General features: G+C 33.4%; 5 protein-coding genes across 6 annotated transcripts; 4 read left to right on the plus strand and 1 right to left on the minus strand.

Moving 5' to 3' along the window:
- The first annotated feature begins 2,665 nt into the window (after positions 1 to 2,665).
- Cbs (Cystathionine beta-synthase) lies at positions 2,666 to 5,204 on the plus strand. Of its 2 annotated transcripts, XM_015928099.3 has the most exons (3): positions 2,666 to 2,870; positions 2,946 to 3,320; positions 3,533 to 5,204. In XM_015928099.3, the coding sequence occupies exons 2-3, from the start codon at positions 2,984 to 2,986 to the stop codon at positions 4,732 to 4,734; spliced, it is 1,539 nt and encodes a 512-aa protein (XP_015783585.2). In that variant the 5' UTR covers positions 2,666 to 2,870; positions 2,946 to 2,983; the 3' UTR covers positions 4,735 to 5,204. The 2 variants fall into 2 exon arrangements, with proteins under 2 accessions (XP_015783585.2, XP_089122867.1); XM_089266741.1 differs by lacking the exon at positions 2,666 to 2,870 and having other exon boundaries at positions 2,889 to 3,320.
- A 510-nt stretch (positions 5,205 to 5,714) lies between these two features.
- Positions 5,715 to 13,472, plus strand: LOC107361182 (glutamate receptor ionotropic, kainate 2). Its single transcript, XM_015927936.3, has 12 exons — positions 5,715 to 6,657; positions 7,080 to 7,235; positions 7,360 to 7,611; positions 7,700 to 8,100; positions 8,189 to 8,212; positions 8,307 to 8,459; positions 8,533 to 8,637; positions 8,703 to 8,819; positions 10,300 to 10,509; positions 10,595 to 11,155; positions 11,237 to 11,728; positions 11,790 to 13,472. Exons 1-12 carry the CDS (start codon positions 6,564 to 6,566, stop codon positions 12,021 to 12,023), a joined length of 2,799 nt encoding a protein of 932 aa, XP_015783422.1. The 5' UTR covers positions 5,715 to 6,563; the 3' UTR covers positions 12,024 to 13,472.
- Positions 13,449 to 14,314, minus strand: LOC107361186 (ATP synthase lipid-binding protein, mitochondrial-like). Its single transcript, XM_089266745.1, has 2 exons — positions 14,177 to 14,314; positions 13,449 to 14,041 (listed from the first exon to the last, which is right to left on the minus strand). Exons 1-2 carry the CDS (start codon positions 14,219 to 14,221, stop codon positions 13,646 to 13,648), a joined length of 441 nt encoding a protein of 146 aa, XP_089122871.1. The 5' UTR covers positions 14,222 to 14,314; the 3' UTR covers positions 13,449 to 13,645.
- Positions 14,315 to 14,762: 448 nt separating this feature from the next.
- On the plus strand, positions 14,763 to 15,562 carry LOC107361185 (ATP synthase lipid-binding protein, mitochondrial). The gene is made up of 2 exons (XM_015927938.2): positions 14,763 to 14,899; positions 15,033 to 15,562. Exons 1-2 carry the CDS (start codon positions 14,855 to 14,857, stop codon positions 15,426 to 15,428), a joined length of 441 nt encoding a protein of 146 aa, XP_015783424.2. The 5' UTR covers positions 14,763 to 14,854; the 3' UTR covers positions 15,429 to 15,562.
- Positions 15,563 to 18,789: 3,227 nt separating this feature from the next.
- LOC107361438 (uncharacterized) lies at positions 18,790 to 22,892 on the plus strand. Its single transcript, XM_015928267.3, has 2 exons — positions 18,790 to 21,198; positions 21,269 to 22,892. Exons 1-2 carry the CDS (start codon positions 19,245 to 19,247, stop codon positions 22,780 to 22,782), a joined length of 3,468 nt encoding a protein of 1,155 aa, XP_015783753.2. The 5' UTR covers positions 18,790 to 19,244; the 3' UTR covers positions 22,783 to 22,892.
- The last annotated feature ends 137 nt before the right edge of the window (positions 22,893 to 23,029 follow it).

Below are 23,029 nucleotides of genomic sequence, written 5' to 3' on the forward strand. Positions count from 1 at the left end.
TTTATATCACTTGATAATCAATCTTCAGGGTGTTTTAAAAACTCGATTGTTCAGTAATACCAATCCAATCAATATTTACGCATCATCAAGGTTAACTGAATGATTAATTTAATGAAACCCATTCTATGATCAAGGTAATCAACTCATCATTTTTAACCTTGATTGATTGCACAATCAATCGCTTTGTGTAAATCGTATTAGTTTAACCATAGAGTCTAATAAGTATGGAAAAATGTATTTGAACATTTAAAAACATCAGTCCGTAATACTTCAACTCAACAGCATAATATAATAGTATTTAATAATATCATTTAATTGAGAAGTAGTGTGCCAAATTGATTTAGTCAACCATTTAATCATCAAAATTGATAGCTTTGCAGTTTAAAAATACAAAATATATATATTAATAGCTGGATGTTTGTGTTTAGCTGTGTTTTAGAAAAGACATTTTCTCATGGGCCATTGAAACTATCCATTATACAATCGATATCTGTAATAAAAATAACTGCTGGTTCAGAATTTGTCCAAGAAAAATCTGGCATTTGGTATAAAAAACTAAAGGTAAAAATATGTAAGCCGATAAACAAATGTTGATTTATCTTTTGTTTTCAGCGGTCCAAAAAATAAAGTAGCATAATAAACAAATATTAGCGTTATTTGTTAGCTGAGTGAACCCAAGTCATACCTAAATCCACCAAGTCGATGGGCTTCTCATTAAAATTTCATTTCTTTGGATTAAATCACAAACAGATATTTTTAATTATTTGTATGATTGGTGCAACAGTCCAAATAAGCTATTTGTTATATCGTTTCTTTTCGTATGAGCTTTTAACAACATGCCATGTTGGTGATCCAGAGTCAACTTTACTTCCAGACATAGCGATTTGTTTCCCAATTCTTGATGCCATCAATTATACTGCATTATTTTTAAACTATCCTTCGATTCTTGGTGAACTTGGTTATAGACCAGGAACTCGTGTAACCTATGAACTGATTCATTCCATTAGAGCCAAAGTCTCGGACAATTATCTTCTTTTCTTTTTCCAAGAACGTCTAAAAATTGATCAATTGTGGAAGCAAATTGTTAACTCTTCAATGATTTACCGAAAAGCGTTTGTCCACAAAGCAACCGATGACGATATCATTCGATTACCGTGTTCCAGTAATGATTTTTTCATGGAGAAAGAATATTGTTATTCATTTACTTGTTCATCAGCGTATAACTCAAGTGAGCCAATAGTAACTGAAAAAGTTGACTTGTACAAGAAGTTGACCACTCAAGAGGTGTTCACGCTAGAAGTACCTCAATCCTTTTTCAGAACAATCGACTTTTATTGGGTTTCTTTGATTCCGAGAGGTGAATTGCCAAGAGGGAACAAAATAAAATGGGAATCACAAGAAGCTTATGATATTGCCAGAAAACACACTTTCTTTTTTTATTACATTGAAATACGTCGTTTGGGTCCACCTTATCCAACCAATTGTGCCAATTACAGTGATAGAGGTTACCTTTCTCGAGTCGATATGGAAGACAAATGCGAGATTAATTTGAGTTTACAAAAGATCGGTAGTCCATTGCCAACAAGTATTGTTGATAAACCATTAGATGCTCCCTTTGGATCGTACATTTTGGAAAAAAATATTCAAAACGAAACTTATCTCGATTCAATATCGAAAATTGCCGAAGCATGTCTTCAAATAGCCTCACAACCAGATTGTTATGAAATTAATTATTTCCCTTTAAGTCGCACTCCATTACCAATTCAAGGAAATTATACAGAGATCACCGTAGAACAAGTTTCCGATCCAATTTACACCATTTCTATTGAACCCAAAATGACTCTTTTAGATCTGATTATTTCCATCGGAAGTGTTCTTGGAACCTGGCTTGGCTTTTCAATTGTTGATTCAATTCCTCAAGTAGCAAGCTTCATTGGGGTTAAGTTTTTCAATCTCCCATTGCGAAAAGATGATCAATATCGAGATAATTCAAGCTCCAAGCTGTCTGTACCATCAGCGTATCTTGTGAGGCCCAAGTCCCATTCGAAGAAAAAGGACATTCAAAAACGTGCTCCACCATTTTATACCTATTATGATGATAAAAATGAATGGCCATTATTTTACAATGTTAGAGCTCGACCTTGGTGGCCTAGATAATGTTGAATGTGTTTGCTTGTTATTGTGTCAATTTTGATGTATTTTATCAGCTGGATACAAGATGAGATATGATTCATGAATTAAACTGATTGCTACTGACTTTTGATATTCAATCATACCTAACTCTTAGAAATAGAAAAATAAAGAAAAGTCTGTTTTAATTGATTCAGAAGCTGCTATTAAATATTATAAAGATAAAGACACTATTAATATAAAGATTTAAACATAAATTGTAAATGTGACTAAAATGCTTGAGAATGACGGTTTTCAATCAATTATATTTAGATTTGGGTTACTTACATGTTGTTTAATACGCCTCTGAAGATGATGTTTGATTAATTTTATTAAGTTCAGCCTCTAGATAAATTACAGGGCCATTCAGATATCATAAAGTTGTAAAGAAAGTTGAATGTTAAACCAGATATTAATATCAAAGATTTTTGCACAACGAACTTTTATTTTCCAACCCTTTGGAAATTATATAACCTCCCCTAGAAGTAAACCAAAACAAGTTGTTATTGACTCGCTTTTTCATTTAATTTCTACCTTATGTTATCTTTTAATCGAATGCATCTCTAATCTAATTTTTTGTTTGTTGAAATGATTTAATGATCAATTATCATCGTCTGAGATCACTTTAATCATCTTTATCTCTTTCAGATTATCTCAATCTTGATTATATGATACTTTTCGTTTGAAAAAAAATTGTTTTTGTAAGTCTTATTTTTTTCTTGGTACATAGAGGTTACGTATGACTTATTTTCCCTTGTTTTTCATTCTTATATCAGTGTTCAGGTTTTCAATTTTATAGTTTATTCAACACAATATGTCAGCCACTGAGTGCCCGATATTTCCACCTCCAGATCATCCATCAAAATGTTCTTGGTCATTGAAAGCGGATAAAAGTCTAGATCCGCATCCCCATCATCGACAGATACGAGCTCCAGTCTGTCCAAATGTTCTAAATCATATTGGTAATACACCTCTGATTCGATTAAACAAAATTCCAGCTAACTATGGCGTTAAATGCCAGGTTCTTGCTAAATGTGAATTTTTCAATCCAGGAGGAAGTGTTAAAGACCGGATTGCTTTAAGAATGATTGAAGATGCCGAGCAAAAAGGCATAATCGAACCTGGTTGGACATTGATTGAACCTACCTCAGGTAATCTTGAACAGTTTAGATTTTTTTTCTATTCAGAAGTAAATACAAATGGCTCTATTAAGACCAACATTTATGTCATTCAAGTGAAAATTATTGATCTATTCGTCATGAGAAATCAAACTGTCTACCTTTTCAACTATGGTCTCATGTTTATTTTTTATGAATCATGTTTTGTCTGGCTAATATCTTGATTTTTTACTCTCATTAAATAGGAAATACGGGTATTGGCTTGGCTCTTGCTGCTGCTGTCAAAGGTTATAGATGTATCATTGTTATGCCAGAAAAGATGTCTACAGAGAAAGCTAATGTCCTTCGAGCTTTAGGAGCTGAGGTTATTCGTACTCCAACATCAGCAAGTTTTGATTCACCTGATTCGCATGTATCGGTAGCTCAAAAATTATGTCGTTCAATTCCTAAATCAATGATTCTTGATCAGTACGTGAATCCGTCCAATCCTCTGGCCCATTATGATGGGACTGCTGCCGAAATTCTTGATCAATGTGATAATAAGGTAGACATGGTAGTTCTTGGTGCTGGAACTGGAGGAACCATTGCTGGGATCGGGCGTAAATTTAAAGAAGCAGTGCCTAATTGTACAGTTGTTGGGGTTGATCCTTATGGTTCTATTTTGGCTCAGCCAGATTCCATCAACGAAACTAGTACTACATTTTATGAAGTTGAAGGTATAGGATATGATTTCATTCCAACTGTTCTTGATCGAAGTATAATAGATGAGTGGATCAAAACAGGAGATAAGGAATCCCTCATCATGGCTCGTGAGTTGATCGCAAAAGAAGGGCTACTTTGTGGAGGATCTTCTGGTAGTGCTATGGCTGCAGCCATGAAAGTCGCTAAAAGATTACGAGAGGATCAAACTTGTGTTGTCATTTTACCCGATAGTGTTCGAAATTACATGACCAAATTCCTTGATGACCATTGGATGGCTGAAAGAGGTTTCCTTACTGAAAGTTTACTCAAAGCACAGGAGCAACAGAAACCTTGGTTCTGGGATTTAGCTATCGACAGTTTATCAGTTGGCGCTGGATTAATCACAATTAACCTAAATAGTAAAATAAACGAAGCCATCTCCACCATGAAAACTCAGGGTATCGACCAAATGCCTGTTGTTGATTCTTCTGGTTATCTCAAAGGAATGGTTACTGTTTCTGCAACTATGAAAAGTCTTGTCGGAGGAGCAGCTACAGTCGACGATCCAGTTGAAACAATTATGACCAAAGTATTTCCATCCATTGACCGCAATGAAACACTTGGTTCACTCACAACTCTTCTTAAATCGCAATCATATGTTGTCATTGTTGACCAAATCTCTCCTTCAGAGGTAAAAGTTGCTGGAATTATTACTCATGTTGATGTTCTCAATTACCTCATTATTGCTGATGCCTATGAACAATGATAGCATATTCTTTGAGTCATTGGAATTTAAAAAAATGCCTCAAATAGAGGCTAATATTTTCCCGTCTCAATTTCGTATAATAAACTCAGGTTAATGTTTCGTTACACTCTCGCCTAGTCAAACCTTGGGAACCTTTCGCCATTTATTTCATCAACTAGCGTCTCATCAGCTCTAACTTTCATTAAATAAATTCGGTTTAAGCAACGAAAAAAAACGAACAATCAACTGTACCTGAAACTTTATGGACCAGAAGCAAATTTTACAAAACTGATTAACTAGAGATGCATGGAAATTCCAATCGTTTAATGCTAATTACTTTTTCTCAATTACTCTAATTGAAAACTTAATCTTTATCAAACATTCATAATTTTGATTTATATTGTTACTTTTCAAAACATTCATAAATGAACTGTTTACATTACCGTATACCGATAAAATAAAAACAAACCAAAAATTGGATAAAATGAAAAGATTTTCGATTTATTTAAAAATGAAAAATCCATCATTAAATCGGCAATTTGTTAATCAATTTAGTGATTGATAAAATCTTATAATTTTTATAAATCAAATCGGCAATAAAATAAAAAATCCAAAATTAAAATATATCAAAGCCTAAATACATTTCTTACTACAATTTAGGATAATTTTGTTAGCTATCAATATGAAAGAGTCCAATAACCAAATTAACCAAGTCAATATTAACCTGTTGAAACAATTAAATTTAATCTAAAACCTTGAACAAATAGACAACTCTAAATGTTAAACTCAATGAAAAGATTGAATCAATTTATGTTGTATGGATGCAGTGAAAACCCAAAACTGAGTGACTGTCCATGGATCAATATTTTTCATCTTTACACCATCTCTTCATCCTCCTCCAAGCATTCCATTGAGATGCTTGAGAGATGTTGTTCCTATAGAAACATGAAGATGAAGATGAAGATGCGAAATGATTCGGTGAAGAGCAAACGCCGAGTAAAAGAATCAGAGAAGCTGAACAAGTCCATTCCCTTTTGATCAAAGATTGTTTTTTTTTCTCATCCACCTCCTCCTCATCCTCTTCATTATCATCTTTGCCTGATGCTCAATAACAATATTATTATTGTTCTTATTCTTGTTCATTTTTTATTTTAATTTACCGTATCCATTTGTTTAATCATCCAATTATCATTTATTTGTTTCACCTTTTTCTCCCTTCATTTTAAACATTTTCACTCCAATAGTGATTAACTAAAAATCGACTTGGTTAATTGATTATCTTTGTATAATTTGACGCTTTAGTTTTTGCCTTTTAGTCTTCATCTTGACTTTTTTGTCTTATATCCTTGCCTTTCGTGTCAACACAGTAAGTAATGAAGGTTATTGTCGATAACCAAGCAATTAAGATATTTTGATTTTGTATTAACTATGCATCTGGTTAACCAACATCATTACAAACATCTTTTCCATCGGAATCACCTTTCACATCTTAAATTATCTTACCTGCTTATTGTTTATCCTGACTATCATGGTGATTAGTAGCATTCAAGATTCACAACAGTGTTGAACATTCAATTGAAACAGTGCTTGTAAAATGTGTATACTAATTGTGTAATTGAACGTGTTTCAATCAATTGGAATGGATTCAATGTACAGTTTATCTTTGAAATTAACAAACCATTGATTTATCTGCCGTTTTTTAAAGTAATTGAAAATTGTTACCACTCATTGGCAATATCTTACAATCAACATTACAGCTAATAATATTAATAATAACGTCTACATTGAATTTTGAAATAACACATCCAAGCTTCCAAACCATTTAATAATCACAGTAATTTCCGATAGCCATGGAGTCAACTTGGTTAATTCAAATTTTAACTTTTCTACTTCTTACGGTCAACTTAAATTTTATAAACGCTTTGCCTGAAATTTTAAGAATAGGTAAGTGATAGTTATACCTTAATCATCGTTAATACTAGAGCGTTAACAATTTAATTTCACCATTAAGTGTTGGTCTTGGGTTTTACCAAGAAATTGAAAACCTCAAGACTTATCCATAGTAATTGAGTCTATTATCGATTTACTCTTAAAATTGAAACAATAAGATTTTTATTCGATATCATAACATCCAATTCCATATCAATTTGCAACACATTGTCTTGTTTCTGAAAAACGATTCCTTAAGCCTTAACGGACTTTTAGATCTGATAGTCTAAGCATTGAATATTCATAGTTTTTAATAGCTATTGATTATGCTTGATAGGAATAAAGATATTATATTGAAATTATCTAGTTTAACGTATACTCAAGTAGCATTTGCTTGAATGACTTCCCACTAATGTGTTTCTTGTTTATCCCATAAGGTGGTCTATTCGAGGTAGGAGATGATCCCATGGAAATGGCCTTTAAAAGTGCAGTTGATCGAATTAACAGCGATGGTAAATTAATTCCAAGATCACGGTTACTCGCTCAAGTTGAAAAGGTTGAGAAAAGTGATAGCTTCTCGGCATCTAAAAAAGGTAAGTCAACTTTTGCTGTTTGTCCATTCAATGTTTTCTTTAGCTTTCAAGCTTCAAAATAAGTTAATGAAAGTAATCTGTCAATGGTTGATGTTTTATTCAATTTTTGTCTTCACTTTCGCAGCTTGTGGTCTATTTGAACAAGGAATTGCAGCAATATTCGGCCCACAATCAGTTGAGACTTCAACACACATTCAATCAACTTGTGATCAACTCCACATTCCTCATATGGAAACTCGATTAGATTTCAGATCTGTAGCAGCAAACCATTCAATCAACCTTCATCCACATCCAAAAGTATTTGGCGAAGCAATAAGGGACTTGATCAGGATGAAAAATTGGAAAAACTTTGCCATTTTATACCAAGAAAATGAAGGTTAGCAATTCATCTATCACTTAATTTGTCTTCACTCACTATACACAATATCGTTAATCATCTCATCATTTTACCGTTTCTTTTACAGCCTTAGTGAGACTGGAAGAGATTTTAAAAGATGAGGTTTTACGAGAAAAGAAGATGGTTGTCCGACAGTTCGAAACTGATGAATATCGAACAATATTTAAAGAAGTTAACAAATTAAACATTAAAAACTTAATTGTTGATGTGCCCAGGGAAAACATTCACGAGGTTTTACGCCATGCTCAACAAGTTGACATGTTGTCCGAATACCATGATTATATTTTCACCTCACTTGACCTACAAACAGTCGATCTGGAAGACTTTCAATATGCTGGTACAAATATCTCTTCCTTTTGCTTAATTGATCGATCATCAACTGATTTTAAGGAAATCATCAGAGAATGGCAATCGTCAGTTCCAGTAACAAGAACAAACTGGCTTGAAGAGGACCCATTTATATCTAGAGTGAGTATCAACGCATCGAAACAACCAATTACGATGTTAATAACTGATTGCCTTTTTTATTTCAACCAACCTCGACATTTTAATTCAGGCCTCACTACTGCAGAACTTTACGGTAAGTACATCGCGATGTCTATCTTAATCGATTAGAAATTTAAAGTGTCCACATGATCACGATTTTAATGGTGTTATGTGTTTTTTTTTCTCAGACTGAAGTTGCACTTATGTATGATTCTGTGAAGCTTTTGGCTAAAGCTTTACATGATCTAGATCGAAGTAAAACCATTAACATGAATGCTTTATCATGTGAAAATGAAGAACCATGGCAGTATGGAATAACCTTAACAAATTATATGAGAATGGTAAGTTAAGATGAGCTTTCATTGAAATCGGAGATTTATTTTTCAATACAAACTATTAATTTTGTTCTGTTAGATAACTGTAAGAGGTCTTACTGGGGACATTAAATTTGATCGTAATGGATTGAGAACTGATGTCAGGCTTAAATTAATTGAACTCACAAATGAAGGTCTAAAAGAGGTAAGATGATACATGATGAAATGTTTGTCCATTTGTTTGACGAATCATGAAATCTTTCGATTTAGGTTGGAGAATGGACATCAGAAAAGCGAGTTCAATTCATTGGTAACTACAGTAAAACAATGGAAGAAATATTGAAAGCGACTCTTAAAAATAAAACACTTGTAGTGACAACATTTCCTGTAAGTATAAGATATTTAGCTTGTTATTAAAAACATTTAATACTAAAAAGACACAATAAACACAATTGTAACATTTATGCACAAATTGACGGAGTTACTCCAAAACAAATGGTAAAAAACGGGTAAAAATAAACTTCTGTCAACTTTCGACTCTGTTAGTCTGTAGAGTTATAAAAACTGCGTCCATCGGTGCGATTAACAAATCTCTCTGATCAATAGTTCTCGAGAAAATCGAAGTCAAAGTTGAAACTTCGATCGCAATTTGTACAATTATGTGACCATATTTTTTTATGAAACTTCATTTTCCTGATTGATATTTTGATTATTAACCAGAAAATGCACTTATTTTAAGAAAAAAAGTTTTCTGTTTCTGTAAAACAGATCAAGTTCGATTTTCGCTTAAACTTGTCGCATTCAATGTCCATTTTAGTTAGAGACATGAAACAGATTTTCAGAGCATAAAAATTGTGCACACACACCAGGAACCTAATGGTTTTTCTGATTGATCAATAGTTCTCTTGCTTTTGGCCATTGACCTAAAAACTTTGAACATCGGTATTTCGAGAATGGTAACACCCACAATCACCATTGTTCGACCGAACATTAGCCTGCATTATGTATTACAATATACTGAAATATGAAGCCATTCAAGATTCTTCCAAAAAAGTTATAGCATTGTATTTTTATGTTACCAGATTTGAGTTTGTTATCTGGTTTTCTTATCACAAATCTCATGTGTCAGAAGGATATTCATGCTTAAATGAATCAACTTGCATTTTTATTCAATATTCAGTCATATTATATTGCAGCACATAATACAATCTATCGTTTGGTTAAAGAATGTTGATTATAGGTGCCACCATTCTCGAAATATCGAGGTCCAAAGTTTTTAGGTGAGTGGCCGAAATCAAGAGAACTATCGATGGATTGGAAAAAATATTTGCTTCATGATTTGTGCAATTAATTTTTATGGACCAATAGTAACTTACGGTTCTCTAAATCTTACGGTCAACGAATGCGACACGTTTAGGCCAAATTCGAACTTATCTCTTTTACAGAAAACAGAAAATGTTTTTTCTCAAAATAAGTTCATCCTAAGATTGGCCATCAAAACCCGGTAATGCGAATATGAGTTTCATGAAAAAATATGGTCACATAATTGTACAAATTGCGATCGAAGTTTCAACTTTGACTTCGATTTTCTCGAGAACTATTGATCAGAGAGATTTGTTAATCGCACCGATAAACGCAGTTTTTACGACTCTACAAACTAACGGATTGAAAGTTGAAAGAAATTTATTTTTACCCGTTTTTGATCATTTGTTTTGGAGTAACTCTGTCAATTTGTGCATAAATGTTACAATTGTGTTGATTGAGTCTTTCTAGTTATATTTATTGTTATAGTTATATTTTCAGCAAATATTAATCTTTCTGGTTGAATAAAAACTCTTTTCCTTATACAATGTCCATTTCCAAACAGGGTCGACCTTATACAATGTTTGTTGAAGATTATGAGAAGAAAGGATTGACTGGAAACGATCGCTTCGAAGGTTATTGTATCGATTTAATGAACGAGATTGCAAAAAGACTTCAGTTTAAATATGTTATTCGTTTGGTTGAGGATCGAGCTTATGGTCGGCGAAACGAGAAAGGCGAATGGAATGGAATGATTCGCGAATTAATTGATGGTGTAAGTATAACTTTGAGCATTCATTTGCGATCTAAAACATTGATGATAAGCGCTAATTGTTTAACTTTCTCTTGACTCTAAACAGAAAGCTGACATTGCTGTGGCTGATTTAACGATTACTTATGAACGTGAATCCGCTGTAGACTTTACCATGCCATTTATGAACCTTGGAATTGGTATTCTTTTTCGGAAACCCAAAAAGGAACCTCCTCGCTTATTCAGTTTCATGTCTCCATTGGCTATTGAAGTGTGGATCTATTTATTAACTGCTTTCCTTGGTGTTACTTTGTTTCTCTTTGTGATTGCTCGATTTTCACCTTATGAATGGATTAATCCACACCCTTGTATAAAAACACCCGAAGACCTGGAGAACAATTTCACGATGAAAAATACTCTTTGGTTCACAATTGGTTGCCTGATGCAACAAGGCTGTGATGTGATGCCTCGAGCACTATCAACGAGAGTTCTCGCCGCTTCTTGGTGGTTTTTCATTCTTATATTGGTATCATCGTACACCGCTAACCTGGCTGCCTTTTTGACAGTTGAGAGAATGGTCAACCCGATAGAGAGCGTCGAAGATTTGGCTAAACAAACTAAAATCCATTATGGATGCCTTATGTCAGGGTCAACACAAGCTTTTTTCAAAGTAAGTACGATCAAATCACTTGTGATTTGCTTTTGTAAAACCTAACTTTGACCCATCTTTAAATGCATTTATTTCATCTAGAACTCAAATTTTTCAACATACGCAAGAATGTGGTCTTTCATGGAATCAACAAGGCCCAGTGTGTTTGTTGAAAGTAATGATAAAGGTGTTGAACGGGTGAAAAAAGGTGATTATGCTTATTTAATGGAGTCAACTAGCATCGAGTACATTGTAGAAAGAGAGTGTGACCTTTATCAAGTCGGTGGTTTACTTGACTCTAAAGGCTACGGTATTGCTACTCCACCCGATTCACCATACAGAGGAATCATTTCTGACACCATTCTAGCCCTTCAAGAAAAGGGCATTCTTCAAGCAATTAAGGAAAAATGGTGGAGTCAGAAAAAATGTGGACCTAAAGATGGTACTCAAAAGGCTGCTGGAGCAGCAAGTGAACTTGGCTTAGCCAACGTTGGTGGTGTTTTTGTTGTACTCGCTATCGGTTCCGTGTGTGCTGTAATAATATGCATATTTGAGTTTATCTGGAAAATGAAACAAATACCAAGAGGCGAAAGAGTAAGTTTACATTTATTATTGAACAAAGGCTATCATTTTAATTAATATTTACAATTTTTAGGATCATATTTTTGTGGAGTTAATGCGTGAATTGAAACATGTTATCTGCTGCTATGGAAGCACCAGACCGGTGCGACGAACTGGTATGGATGATATGGGCAGTCAAATTATCATGCAAACTCCAGGCAACGGTATACCTGGAATGCCGATCCCTGGATATGGTTTTCCTCATCCAATTCATGCTCATGGTGATTTTATTCCAGCTTTCGGAATGGGAAAAGAAGATTATTCTTGACTTGAATAAGAAACATTTTCATTCCTTTTTCCTTCCTTTTATTCTTCATAATCTTCGATATGGCTCAATGTGCTATCTCACTTCAGGATGAGCATAATCGAAATTCATCATCTCTCCAGATCCTTTCTCTTCTTCTTCTTATTACTCATGGAAAACCATGTCTTTCCACTTACTATTTCTCATAACCAATCAGGCATAAATCATATCCATGGCTGATACAAAAACTACTTAATAAGTTTACTTTGATAACGAAACTGATCAAAATTAGTCAAGTCCGGAAAAAGTTATCATTAGATAGCTGTGACATGCCAACGAATACGATTGGTAATTAACAATTAATCAAATGGTGCCCAACATTGAAAAGGGTAAAATAATATTACCAATACCTTAATAAGTTATTCAGATTCTATCTCAATTTCACATCCTTTTCTTACTTTTCATCCGTTTTTATCATTATACTGATCAACTGTTATTGATGACTTGGGAGATGAAAATTGGGAAACTCAGATTCTTATAAAATTCAACGTTTCCTGTTTATCCCTTATCATCATCGGTGACTTGAGTGCCAAACGAAACAAATTGAAAGTTAGACACTGGCTCATTAGCTCAACAGTTTTGTCTAACTTCAACAAATTTATGATTTTATTCGCTTCAAACCTTTTACCATATAATCATATTTACCTGTACAGCATAATTTGATCAACTCAACTGATATTATTATTATAATTGATATTTCTTCCAATGTTAACATTACCAGAATCCCAATTCCAAAACCTTTCTAACAGAAGCTAATGATGTAAATTCATCATCCGCTAATGACTATTCTGGTCGCATTTAGTCAGATTGACAATTTCATATTGGTTAATTTATAAATGGACATTTAATTCATTTCTTTATTCCCTTACAGAATGCTTTGTTTCATCAACTACTTGCATGCTTAACCACGATTATATGCTAGTTTTAATATGCAAACAATTTGCAAACTTAATCTTTATTTGTTCATCAACCAATATGTAAATCCTTAAATCTGACTTCAGACATGTATTATTAGTCCTCCATTTTATTGATTAATCGTTTTTTCGAGATAACACAAGTAGATGTTAATTAACTGTTAATATTAATTTGTAATGTTTTAACCTGAATTCTAGAAATTCACATCCCTTGTTAATGTTATGATGTAAAAAAAGAGACAAGACTGAGAGAATTTATGGAAAGAGAAAAATTGTGAGATGTTTTATCATTTTTCAATTTATGGTCAAGATAATTGATAGATGATTGATTGCTGGTAAACATTTTTCAATATTTCTGCTTTCCATACTCTTGACCGTTATTACCTCAAGCGCAATGACCTGACCAAATGGATTCGAGGTTTAAAGGTCATTCCTGCAACAGAGAAATGTAAATTAACAAATCACAAATTTATAATTAAAATGTTGAATGAAACAATAATCACCGGTCCATAATTTTAATTTCGTTTCCAAAACTGTTGTTACATTAAATTCATTGATACAACCAATACATATAGAACAAATGGAATCGAAACAATACTATTACTACAATCTGAATCGAGTGTGATTGTAAACTTTAAGGTAAGCTAAGCCAATTTTTGTTGAATCAGGTGCTTAAAAAGCAAAAAGAATTAAAAAGGCCATCATAAGACAGAAGAGACCCATAGCTTCAGAAAGAGCAAATCCAAGGATAGCATATTGGAAAAGTTGTGCCTTCAATGATGGATTACGAGCGTAACCAATAATTAAACTTCCGAAGACTGAACCAATTCCAGCCCCTGAACCGGCAACACCAACAGTAGCTGCTCCAGCACCGATAAACTTAGCAGCAGAATCAATATCATTCCTAATTGAACTAGTGTGGATTGGTCTGATTGCAGAAAGGGCAGGAAGAGCAGAGAAGCTTTGAGCTTTCTTCTCTTGGAAAAGGACTGATGAATTGTTGGAGAATTGGGCAGAGTTAATGGCTGAGCTTAAAGGTCGGGCAATACCTCGGCTAGCTGACATCATCTAAATTAATTAACAATAATATTACAAAAATGGATAAATAAATGAGAAATTATTAAAATAATGTAAAGGTGAATTGGAGAAGATCATTGAAGAAGAATGAGGAGACAAAATAAAAGGTCAAAAATTAAAACTTACCATAGCTCTGGATAAAAGTTGAGGGGCTGCGAAAAGGGAAGCCATTCTTGATACTATTGAAAATTTGAAATAAATTACAAGTAATTAAATAAAACAAAATTAAGTTGACTCTCAAAAAGACAACAATAAATTACCACTGGTTTAAATTAAGCCTAGATAGAGATTTATCCGAGATCCGAGGTCACATTGAAAGCAGTAACGACATCTTACGATGAAAACCTGTTTAGAAGTCAATTTTGGCTTTTTTTAGTTTTATTAATTGCCGTAAGATGTCATGAGTCATTCTCCGGCATAAGATGAAAAATGAATCAACCGAAAACTATTATAACCGTAAAATTCGGTTCATTAAAAACCATCTTTAATTGTAACAATTAGTGTTTAAAATGTTTTGAATGAATTAAAAGTTACAATTTAAAAGAGGCGAATAAAATTATTGGAGATATTTTAAAAGAGATAAATCAAATTGCATAATATTTTATAATAACACAAGCCGCTTAGTTAGTCTGATAACCGAAAACTACGAAATATCGATTATTTCATTTTAGATTATCGTAACCGTCTTTTACTATAAGTCACCTTCATTCTCTCGGTGTGTTCCTGGTCCGGTATCATCATTTACCTAATTAATTAACTTCTTAATTGATTTCCTTTGTCTAATTTAAATAAACATCAACAGAAATGGCTTCCCTTTTCGCAGCCCCTCAACTTTTATCCAGAGCTATGGTAAGTTTTAATTTTTGACCTTTTATTTTGTCCCCTCATTCTTCTTCAATGATCTTCTCCAATTCACCTTTGCATTATTTTAATAATTTTTATTTATTTAATTCTTTTGTAATATTATTGTTAATTAATTTAGATGATGTCAGCTAGCCGAGGTATTGCCCGACCTTTAAGCTCAGCCATTAACTCTGCCCAATTCTCCAACAATTCATCAGTCCTTTTCCAAGAGAAGAAAGCTCAAAGCTTCTCTGCTCTTCCTGCCCTTTCTGCAATCAGACCAATCCACACTAGTTCAATTAGGAATGATATTGATTCTGCTGCTAAGTTTATCGGTGCTGGAGCAGCTACTGTTGGTGCTGCCGGTTCAGGGGCTGGAATTGGTTCAGTCTTCGGAAGTTTAATTATTGGTTACGCTCGTAATCCATCATTGAAGGCACAACTTTTCCAATATGCTATCCTTGGATTTGCTCTTTCTGAAGCTATGGGTCTCTTCTGTCTTATGATGGCCTTTTTAATTCTTTTTGCTTTCTAAGCATCCAGTCTTATCGAAATAAAATTAACTAAGCTTTGACATTGATTTGTGAACAATGAAAGGTTGGATTGTAAAGTCGAATAAAAGTAGAAAAGAATGATAAATTGTTGAAATAAAATAATACAAAATGAAAATCGATAAATTTTATTTATGTTTATCAGAGGATTCTTATTGATCTAACTGTTAACAATTATCAAAAGAAGTCATAGAATCGGTCAGATAAATGTCGAAGTTGCTTGGATTTGTTGCCACAATTCTTAGTTAGTTATTGACCATAACTTTACTCTGTGAAGATGATGATTCAAGGGGCAAATAATTGTGTACGATTAATAGTCAAAACAGCCGCTTTGGTTCTGTGCATTTACCAGATTGCCTACATGTTGAACTACATCATACGAGGTGAAACTCGTACTCGTCTAAGAATAACACAGGACCCAAGTGTTGAATTACCCAATGTTTATCTCTGTTTCTCTGTATTCGACATTCTCAATGTCAATTATTTTCGCGAAAAATATCCTTCAGTTGTATTTCAAGAAGTTGACGGAAGAATGCAACCTAAGATGGACTTTGATATAATGCGAACAGTAAGTACCATGACCTTTGAAGAGCTATCGAAAGCACTGCTTGATCCTTCAAAATCTTTGGTAAGCATTAATCCGGCTTCATCAGTGGATGATGTTTACCAAAGGCAAGTGTTTCCAGATGATTGTAAAACCACTAATAATTTAATTCGAGACTCAATGTGTATTAAAATATCATGTACCAAAAATGGATCTGCAATTGTTTATGACAAGACTGTTATTGACAATGGCGAGGCTGAAGGATATTTGATGCAAATCAAATTTAATCAACTTTTCCGCAACGTTTCAACATATTCATCAATTCTGGTCATCCCAATGAACAAGGATTTTACAATATCTTCGGAAACGCCATTATTTTTGGATATCAATTTCGAGAAACCATCTTTTGAGATGATATTTGGAATCAAACTATACAGAACCGAGTATAAAGAGAGCGATTTCACCGAACAATGCACCAACTATCGCCTTCAAGGCTACCAAAATCGTATCGGTAAAGTCCATCAATGTATCAATAATTTAACAAGAGATAAATTGAATTGTCCTTACTATGAAACCATCCAACCTTTAGAATCAATGGAAAAGGAAATTAGAACTGGTTTATTCGAAACGTACTTGGAGTTTTTCAACCCAAAGAAAGAGACGCGTGAATTTTACCGCAATTTGTTTAAATCGTTCAAATCATTTTGTTATAAACAATCCCCTTATCCTGATTGCGAAGAGATTATTTTTAGACCATACAAGAAACGAATCTCATACGGAAAGAAAAATGAGTCCACAATTGTAATGAGGATGACTAGTCAACCAACTTTATCCAATATAATTGTTCCCTATTATGATTTGGATGATTTTATCGTTTACTCTCAAAGTGCTATTGGTATTTGGCTTGGAATTTCACCGATATTTGTGATTGAATGGTTGATTGATAAGCTAATAACATTCCTCAAAGGATCACAGAGTCGCGAATCTGTCGAGGAGAATAAAGTTCAAGATGTGAGCGAGCCCACTGACGATCATAAAAGCGACGATGTTAATCAGATATCTAATATTAATGTTAGCCGCAGATCTTCTGAAATCAAAAATTCAAACACGCCAAAGCGTCAAAGCCGAGGCAATCTAAAGAAACAAGTTCTTGCTACTACTGGAATTTATCATGTTCTTAGTCGAGTTAACAAAATGACAAATGAGTAAAGTTTTCAAAATGAAGATTTAATCAGAATAAATTAACTTGCTGGATCAAGTTGCTTACATTTAGGTGTTTGATACAATAAATGAAGAAATGTTAGATTTGTTCAATATATAATCAAAATAAAAGTAAAGTAATTACTGAGACAAGTGAAAAATGATTGTTTAATATCGCTTTCCAGACAAAGCAGACAAACACATTAATTTTACTCAGTTAATTAAATTACATAAATTACAAAATTATTAAATTTTAATCGGTAAACTAACAGCACTACAAATATTTAACCCAAATTGATCCAATTCGAGTCTAGTAGAGGCCTTTTGGTCGTAATCTGTTTCTATATCAATTTCACTTGGTTCTTCTGAAGGTTCATCTTGGTCTAGAATTTCTGCAATCAAATTTTCAACAATTGACGATGAAAAAACCGGTTTTACGAAAAATTCCGGCATGTTGGTTGCTGATTGATATTGATTTATATTATTATCTTTCTTTTCAATTTCACCATAAGCTGCACAATTTACAGATTTGTTGTCTCCCTCTGTACCACCACTTTCATTGGATTGATTTGATTCAGAAGAAGAATCATTTTGCTGGGCTTCACTTGTAGTATCGGTGTTGGCATCACTATTTGAATCATTTTTATTCTCACCAGATTCAGATGAATTACCTTTGCTTTCCAAGATGTTTATACAACGGTCCACTCGATTCAATGTTGACCGTCTAGCATTTCTAACATCCTCTCGTCCATTTGAATCTATGTTATCAAGCTTTAACATGCATCGCGTTAACATTTCATCAAGAAATTTGTATTCCTTATCTTGGTAATCCCCAGTGAATTTATCGACTTCTAATTCTAATTTAGCGGCTTCATTGTCGATTTCTTTAACCATATCAAGAGGGTCTTCAAATTTCCTTTTGTTACTAGCTTGGTTAGACTTGTGGTTTCCTTGTTCAGCTCTACCTTGACTGAATTGACTTTTATCACTTCTTGAAGGCACCCCATGTCCACTCTGTCCACTTGCCATGTTACGAGTTTCTGGTCGCGATCTTTCTGGTCTGGAATCAACAGATGATCCTTGGCCTGGTAACGGAGCAGCTTGCAATATTTTGTTATTTATACAACTGACTGGTTGTTCTTCAACATTTATACAATCGTAGGAAATTGGTTCATTTATAATCTCATCATCGCATGACCATAACCATTTGTGACGCAACGTTCTCATAAAGCGATAAAAACGCACAAAAATATGTTTTATAATTGAAATAATCCACATTTTTAAAGAAATGATGTTCATTTTGAAAGAAATGAATTCACTGACTTCAATGCTAACAAACAAGCACAAAAAATGCGCGTAGTTCAAAATCAAAATTTCCAAACAAAAAAAGCATTTCAATCTGATTATTTCTGTAAAATCTATTTTAAATTTCAATTTTAATAATAAATCTGAATAATTAGATATGATTAGATAAAATTATAATGAAATTCACAAATCGTACATAAGTAATCCGCTTAAGGGATGAATAAAAGACCTTTATGTAACCTCATTTTCAGTGTAATTTTTGAAATATCACATGTACATGTAATTCATAATTTTTTTTAAATATCGAATAAAAATTTAATTTAAACCCAATTTTCTGAATTAATCAATTTCAATTGATTTCGTAAAACTATAGAAACAATAACGATTGGAATTCGACTCATTTTCGCAAACTTCACTTTACTTCACTGTATTTCATGGTTTCAGTATTTTATGATTTGACTTTCATGTAATTTATTTAGAGTAATAAAAGCTCTAGATCAGACCAAAATGTATGTAAACAAGATAATCCAGAATTTACAATGCTCAATGTGCGAATAGCATCAGGGTGTGATTAGTGAGCCCGATTATAAGAAAGCTGTTAGATAATTGCCAAGAAGAACCTTTCAAGAAGAGACTTAATGTTGAAAATTGACACTGACTTCATTTTTGCCTTTTTAACTGCTTTTTACATTTTGATATTGTTTCGTTTTAAAATTTACTTTATTTATAATTGTTGTAAATTAAATTCAAAATGTATGGTTCCGTAGCTAACTCACTGGACGAGATTCGTCTAGACTTTGAGGCTCGATGTATCCTCAAAGAGCTTGAACGACTCAAATCCCTGCCAGAGAATCAAAAACACCGTTTTATTTGGGAATTGATTCAAAATGCCAAGGATTGTGCTCGTCCCAATGTGCCGGTCAACATTTCAATAAACCTTGAAAAGGATAGATTCATCTTTGCTCACAATGGATTGGAGTTTCGTGTAAAAGATTTGATTGCTTTGGCCCGTCGAGGATCAACCAAAGTCCATGATGAAAGCCGTTTGGGTACAGGTTTTATAAAGACTCATGTGTTAAATAAAGTGGTTACCATTAAAGGACAAGTGACTACACCTCGAGGTTTCCGTGATTTCAAATTAATTTTGAAACGAACAGCTGATAACTTGAGTGATATGAAAAGACTTTTAGAGGAAACATATCAACTTATTATTGACCTTACACATCCTCATAGCGAGATCTTTGATTCCTCTGGTCGTAAAATATCACCCTCTTCATCACCATCTTTATCTGGATCCTCATCCACCTTGGCTGGTTACTCATCATTTGAATACCATTTGGATCCTGAATCTTATTCAATTGCTCATTCAGCATTGGAGGACCTTAAACGAAACATTATCTTTACCTTGGTAGTCAATGAATCAATTGAATCAATCACAATAAATATCAATGGATCACAAAACAAATACGCTCTTAGGCGTAAATCTGTCTACAAGAAAATTGTAAGGGCCAAGGTTCTTGGTATAACTCATTCCATGTTGATTCGTCACTTTGATTCTTTCGGAATTACTCTTGGAATCAATTGTACCAAAACTGGTTCAAACGATTACTTTCTCACCCAAATTCCCAATCAAACTAAACTGTTTAAAGATTTTCCTCTAACTGGAACAGAAGACTTTCATTGTGCTCCATTAATTCAAAGCTCCCATTGGTGTCCAAATGACTTTAAAGATGGCATTCGTATAAAGAAATCTCTGGAATCCGATATTGATCCAATCGCAGACACTAATCGATCAATATTGTGTGCTTATCGTGATCATTGGATAACCTTTATCCAAGAACTGATTGAATTACAAGTTCTTAATCGCTACATACTGGCCATAAGTGGTTTACCGCGTTATTCAAACCGTTACTCTGATAATCTTTGGTTTAGACGAGAGATTCAATTACCTTTGAGACAATTTATCCGCAGTCAAGATTTAGTTCGAAACACCAAGTGTACCGATGAACTATATTTCTATTCAAGAATAGATGATTGTCTATTCCCAGATTGTCCGGTTCAACCTGAAGCTTGGTATTCGGTTGCCGCAAAAATTATAACAAAATCAAAAGATTGTCCACATTTCGATGAAGCACAACAATGGATTCAAGTTATAAATCAAGATTACAATGATTGGGAACTGCCAGTTAAATTTAGTGTCGATGAAGCTATCCAGCTGATTGAGGCAACATCAATTGATTATATCTCTAAGAATGAAGATCGCGCAATTAGTTGGTTAAGCGAGTTGATAGGCTTTTTATCGAAAAACGTTTGTTTTCAACAAATTATCGAGAAACGTGCCATTCTTCCTTCTCAAAATGGAATCCTCAGATCATTCCATGGTTCATCGAGCAAAAATCAACAGCAGATTCATCGTGATGGAGATATTGATGAAATTTTAAAAGACATTTGCATTGAATTAGGAGACGATCTTAGAGACAATTTACTTCACAAGCAAATTACCCACAAATTATCTTGGATTCCTGTGATGCAAGTTGAAAATATTTTCATCAATCTAGAAATATTGCTTCACAGAATTGAAAGAGCGTCGACTAAACTGGATTCACTGACTATTCAGTCGGCTCATGAACTAAGTCTACTTTTTTATGATCAGCCAGATACGATTACAACCAAAATGACATACATTTTGAAACAAATCCATCCTTGTAAGTGACAACCATCAAAATCTTTGAGCAACAGTAACAATTAATTCCAAAATTTTCTTCTTTTTCATAGCAATTGAAAGTCATCCAATCAGTGCCGAATCATTCAAAGTCTATCCTCGGTCATTCTTTCTCCGTTGGTCAATGAAATTGCTGTTAACTTGCCTCGGAATGACTGTTGGAGTTGAAAATAAAGAAGTAGTTCATGTTGACCAATTGCTCCGATCTTATCCATTGATTGTCAATATTTATAATTGGATCAATGATATAATTTACTTGCTGGAAGAGTATAATTTAACTAATTTGCTTGATCAATACCGGCTGATTCCTCTTCAGAATGGACAATTAACTTCACTCACAACTGATATTTGGTTAGAAGATGAACCGACTAATTTTGAAAATCAAGAGATCTCATTCAAAAAGCTTGTTAATATTTATGTTAAAGATAATCAAGGTAATCCAGTTGATTGTTCAAATTGGCTTGTTGATAATAGGATAAAGTGTAAACCATCAACTGTTAGACGTGAATCAGTTTCCAGGTTAACATTCATGTTGGACTCAATTTTCAAGCCAATTGTTGCTGGGAGTAAAAAAGACGAGAACGTTGATGAGGAATCTTGCAAAAATTGGATCAAATTATTTCATCAATTGGACATTTGGTGCAGTAATCATCCAGATCAGTGTAATTTATTTCCAATATTAACAGCTAACAGAGACTTGTTGATGGCCAAAGCTTATGGATTTAAAGGTTCGCAGATAGCTTTGGCTGTTATTAATTCGGGGAAAAGCTGGGAAACAATTGATAGATTGATCAATTTAAAGTTGAATATTGATTTTTTAGAGTCACTTGATGAGATTATTATTGAAAATGGTCAAGAATGGCTACAAAATGTGATTGAAAGAAAAGATGAAGTTGATGTCTTTTTGAAATCGCAAATCAAAATAGATGATCTGAAAGAGTTTGCGACTTTACTTGAGACAATTAGCGTTGAAGATTTGAAAATGAAAATAAAAAAATATGATTCATTATTAAACATTTCAACAAAGAATGAGGAAAAATTAGTTGAAAGCAACGATATTCAGCCAGAAATCGGATCTATATGGACGACAAAATTGGGTTCAATTGTTGAAAATTTGCTCTACCAGACATTTAAAGGTTATCCATCATTTAAAATTGAACGAGCTGAAATTGGTAAAGATTTCATTATATCAAATCCACACAACAATCAACGTTTCTCGATTAAAATTTGCCCTCTCAATGAGAGCAAGCATTTCATTAGATTGGCCAAGATTGATGCTTTAACGGCTTGCGTCGAGAAAATGGCTTACACTTTGTGTGTAATTGACTGTAATTATTCTCAATGTAATCAAGATTATTTCCTAAGTCAAGCTAAATTTGTTTTAAATGTTGGACAGATGATAGAGGAAAAGGTGAGAATGAAGCAGATGATTGAAAATAATGGTTCAATTTGCGTCTCACCAGCGAGTTCGAATTTTTCTGTCCTTATTTTCAAAGATGTTTGGATCAAGGGAACCAATTTTGACTCGTTCTATCTCCAAGCCTCACAATACCTATTTTCATCTTAATAATTTGCTGTAAAATTGTAAATCACTAAATTTTTATTTCAGTTTAATGTTGACAACCAAATTTCTTGATTTTATTGGGAATGCTATTAAAAATTAACATTAAAATCTGATATCTGCTTCTGTATCTTTCATGATTTTTAATGAACGAATCCTGTTTACTCGAAACAACTTGGATTTTCTAAGCATTGATTTATAAGGTAACTTTAAAAGAAACTCGTTTATCAAACGATAAGGACATTTGCCTTTG

Source organism: Tetranychus urticae, chromosome 1, assembly GCF_039701765.1.
Source record: "Tetranychus urticae isolate SD_2017Ah chromosome 1, NJAU_TeUrti_SD_1.0, whole genome shotgun sequence".
Classification (NCBI taxonomy): Eukaryota; Metazoa; Arthropoda; class Arachnida; order Trombidiformes; family Tetranychidae; genus Tetranychus; species Tetranychus urticae.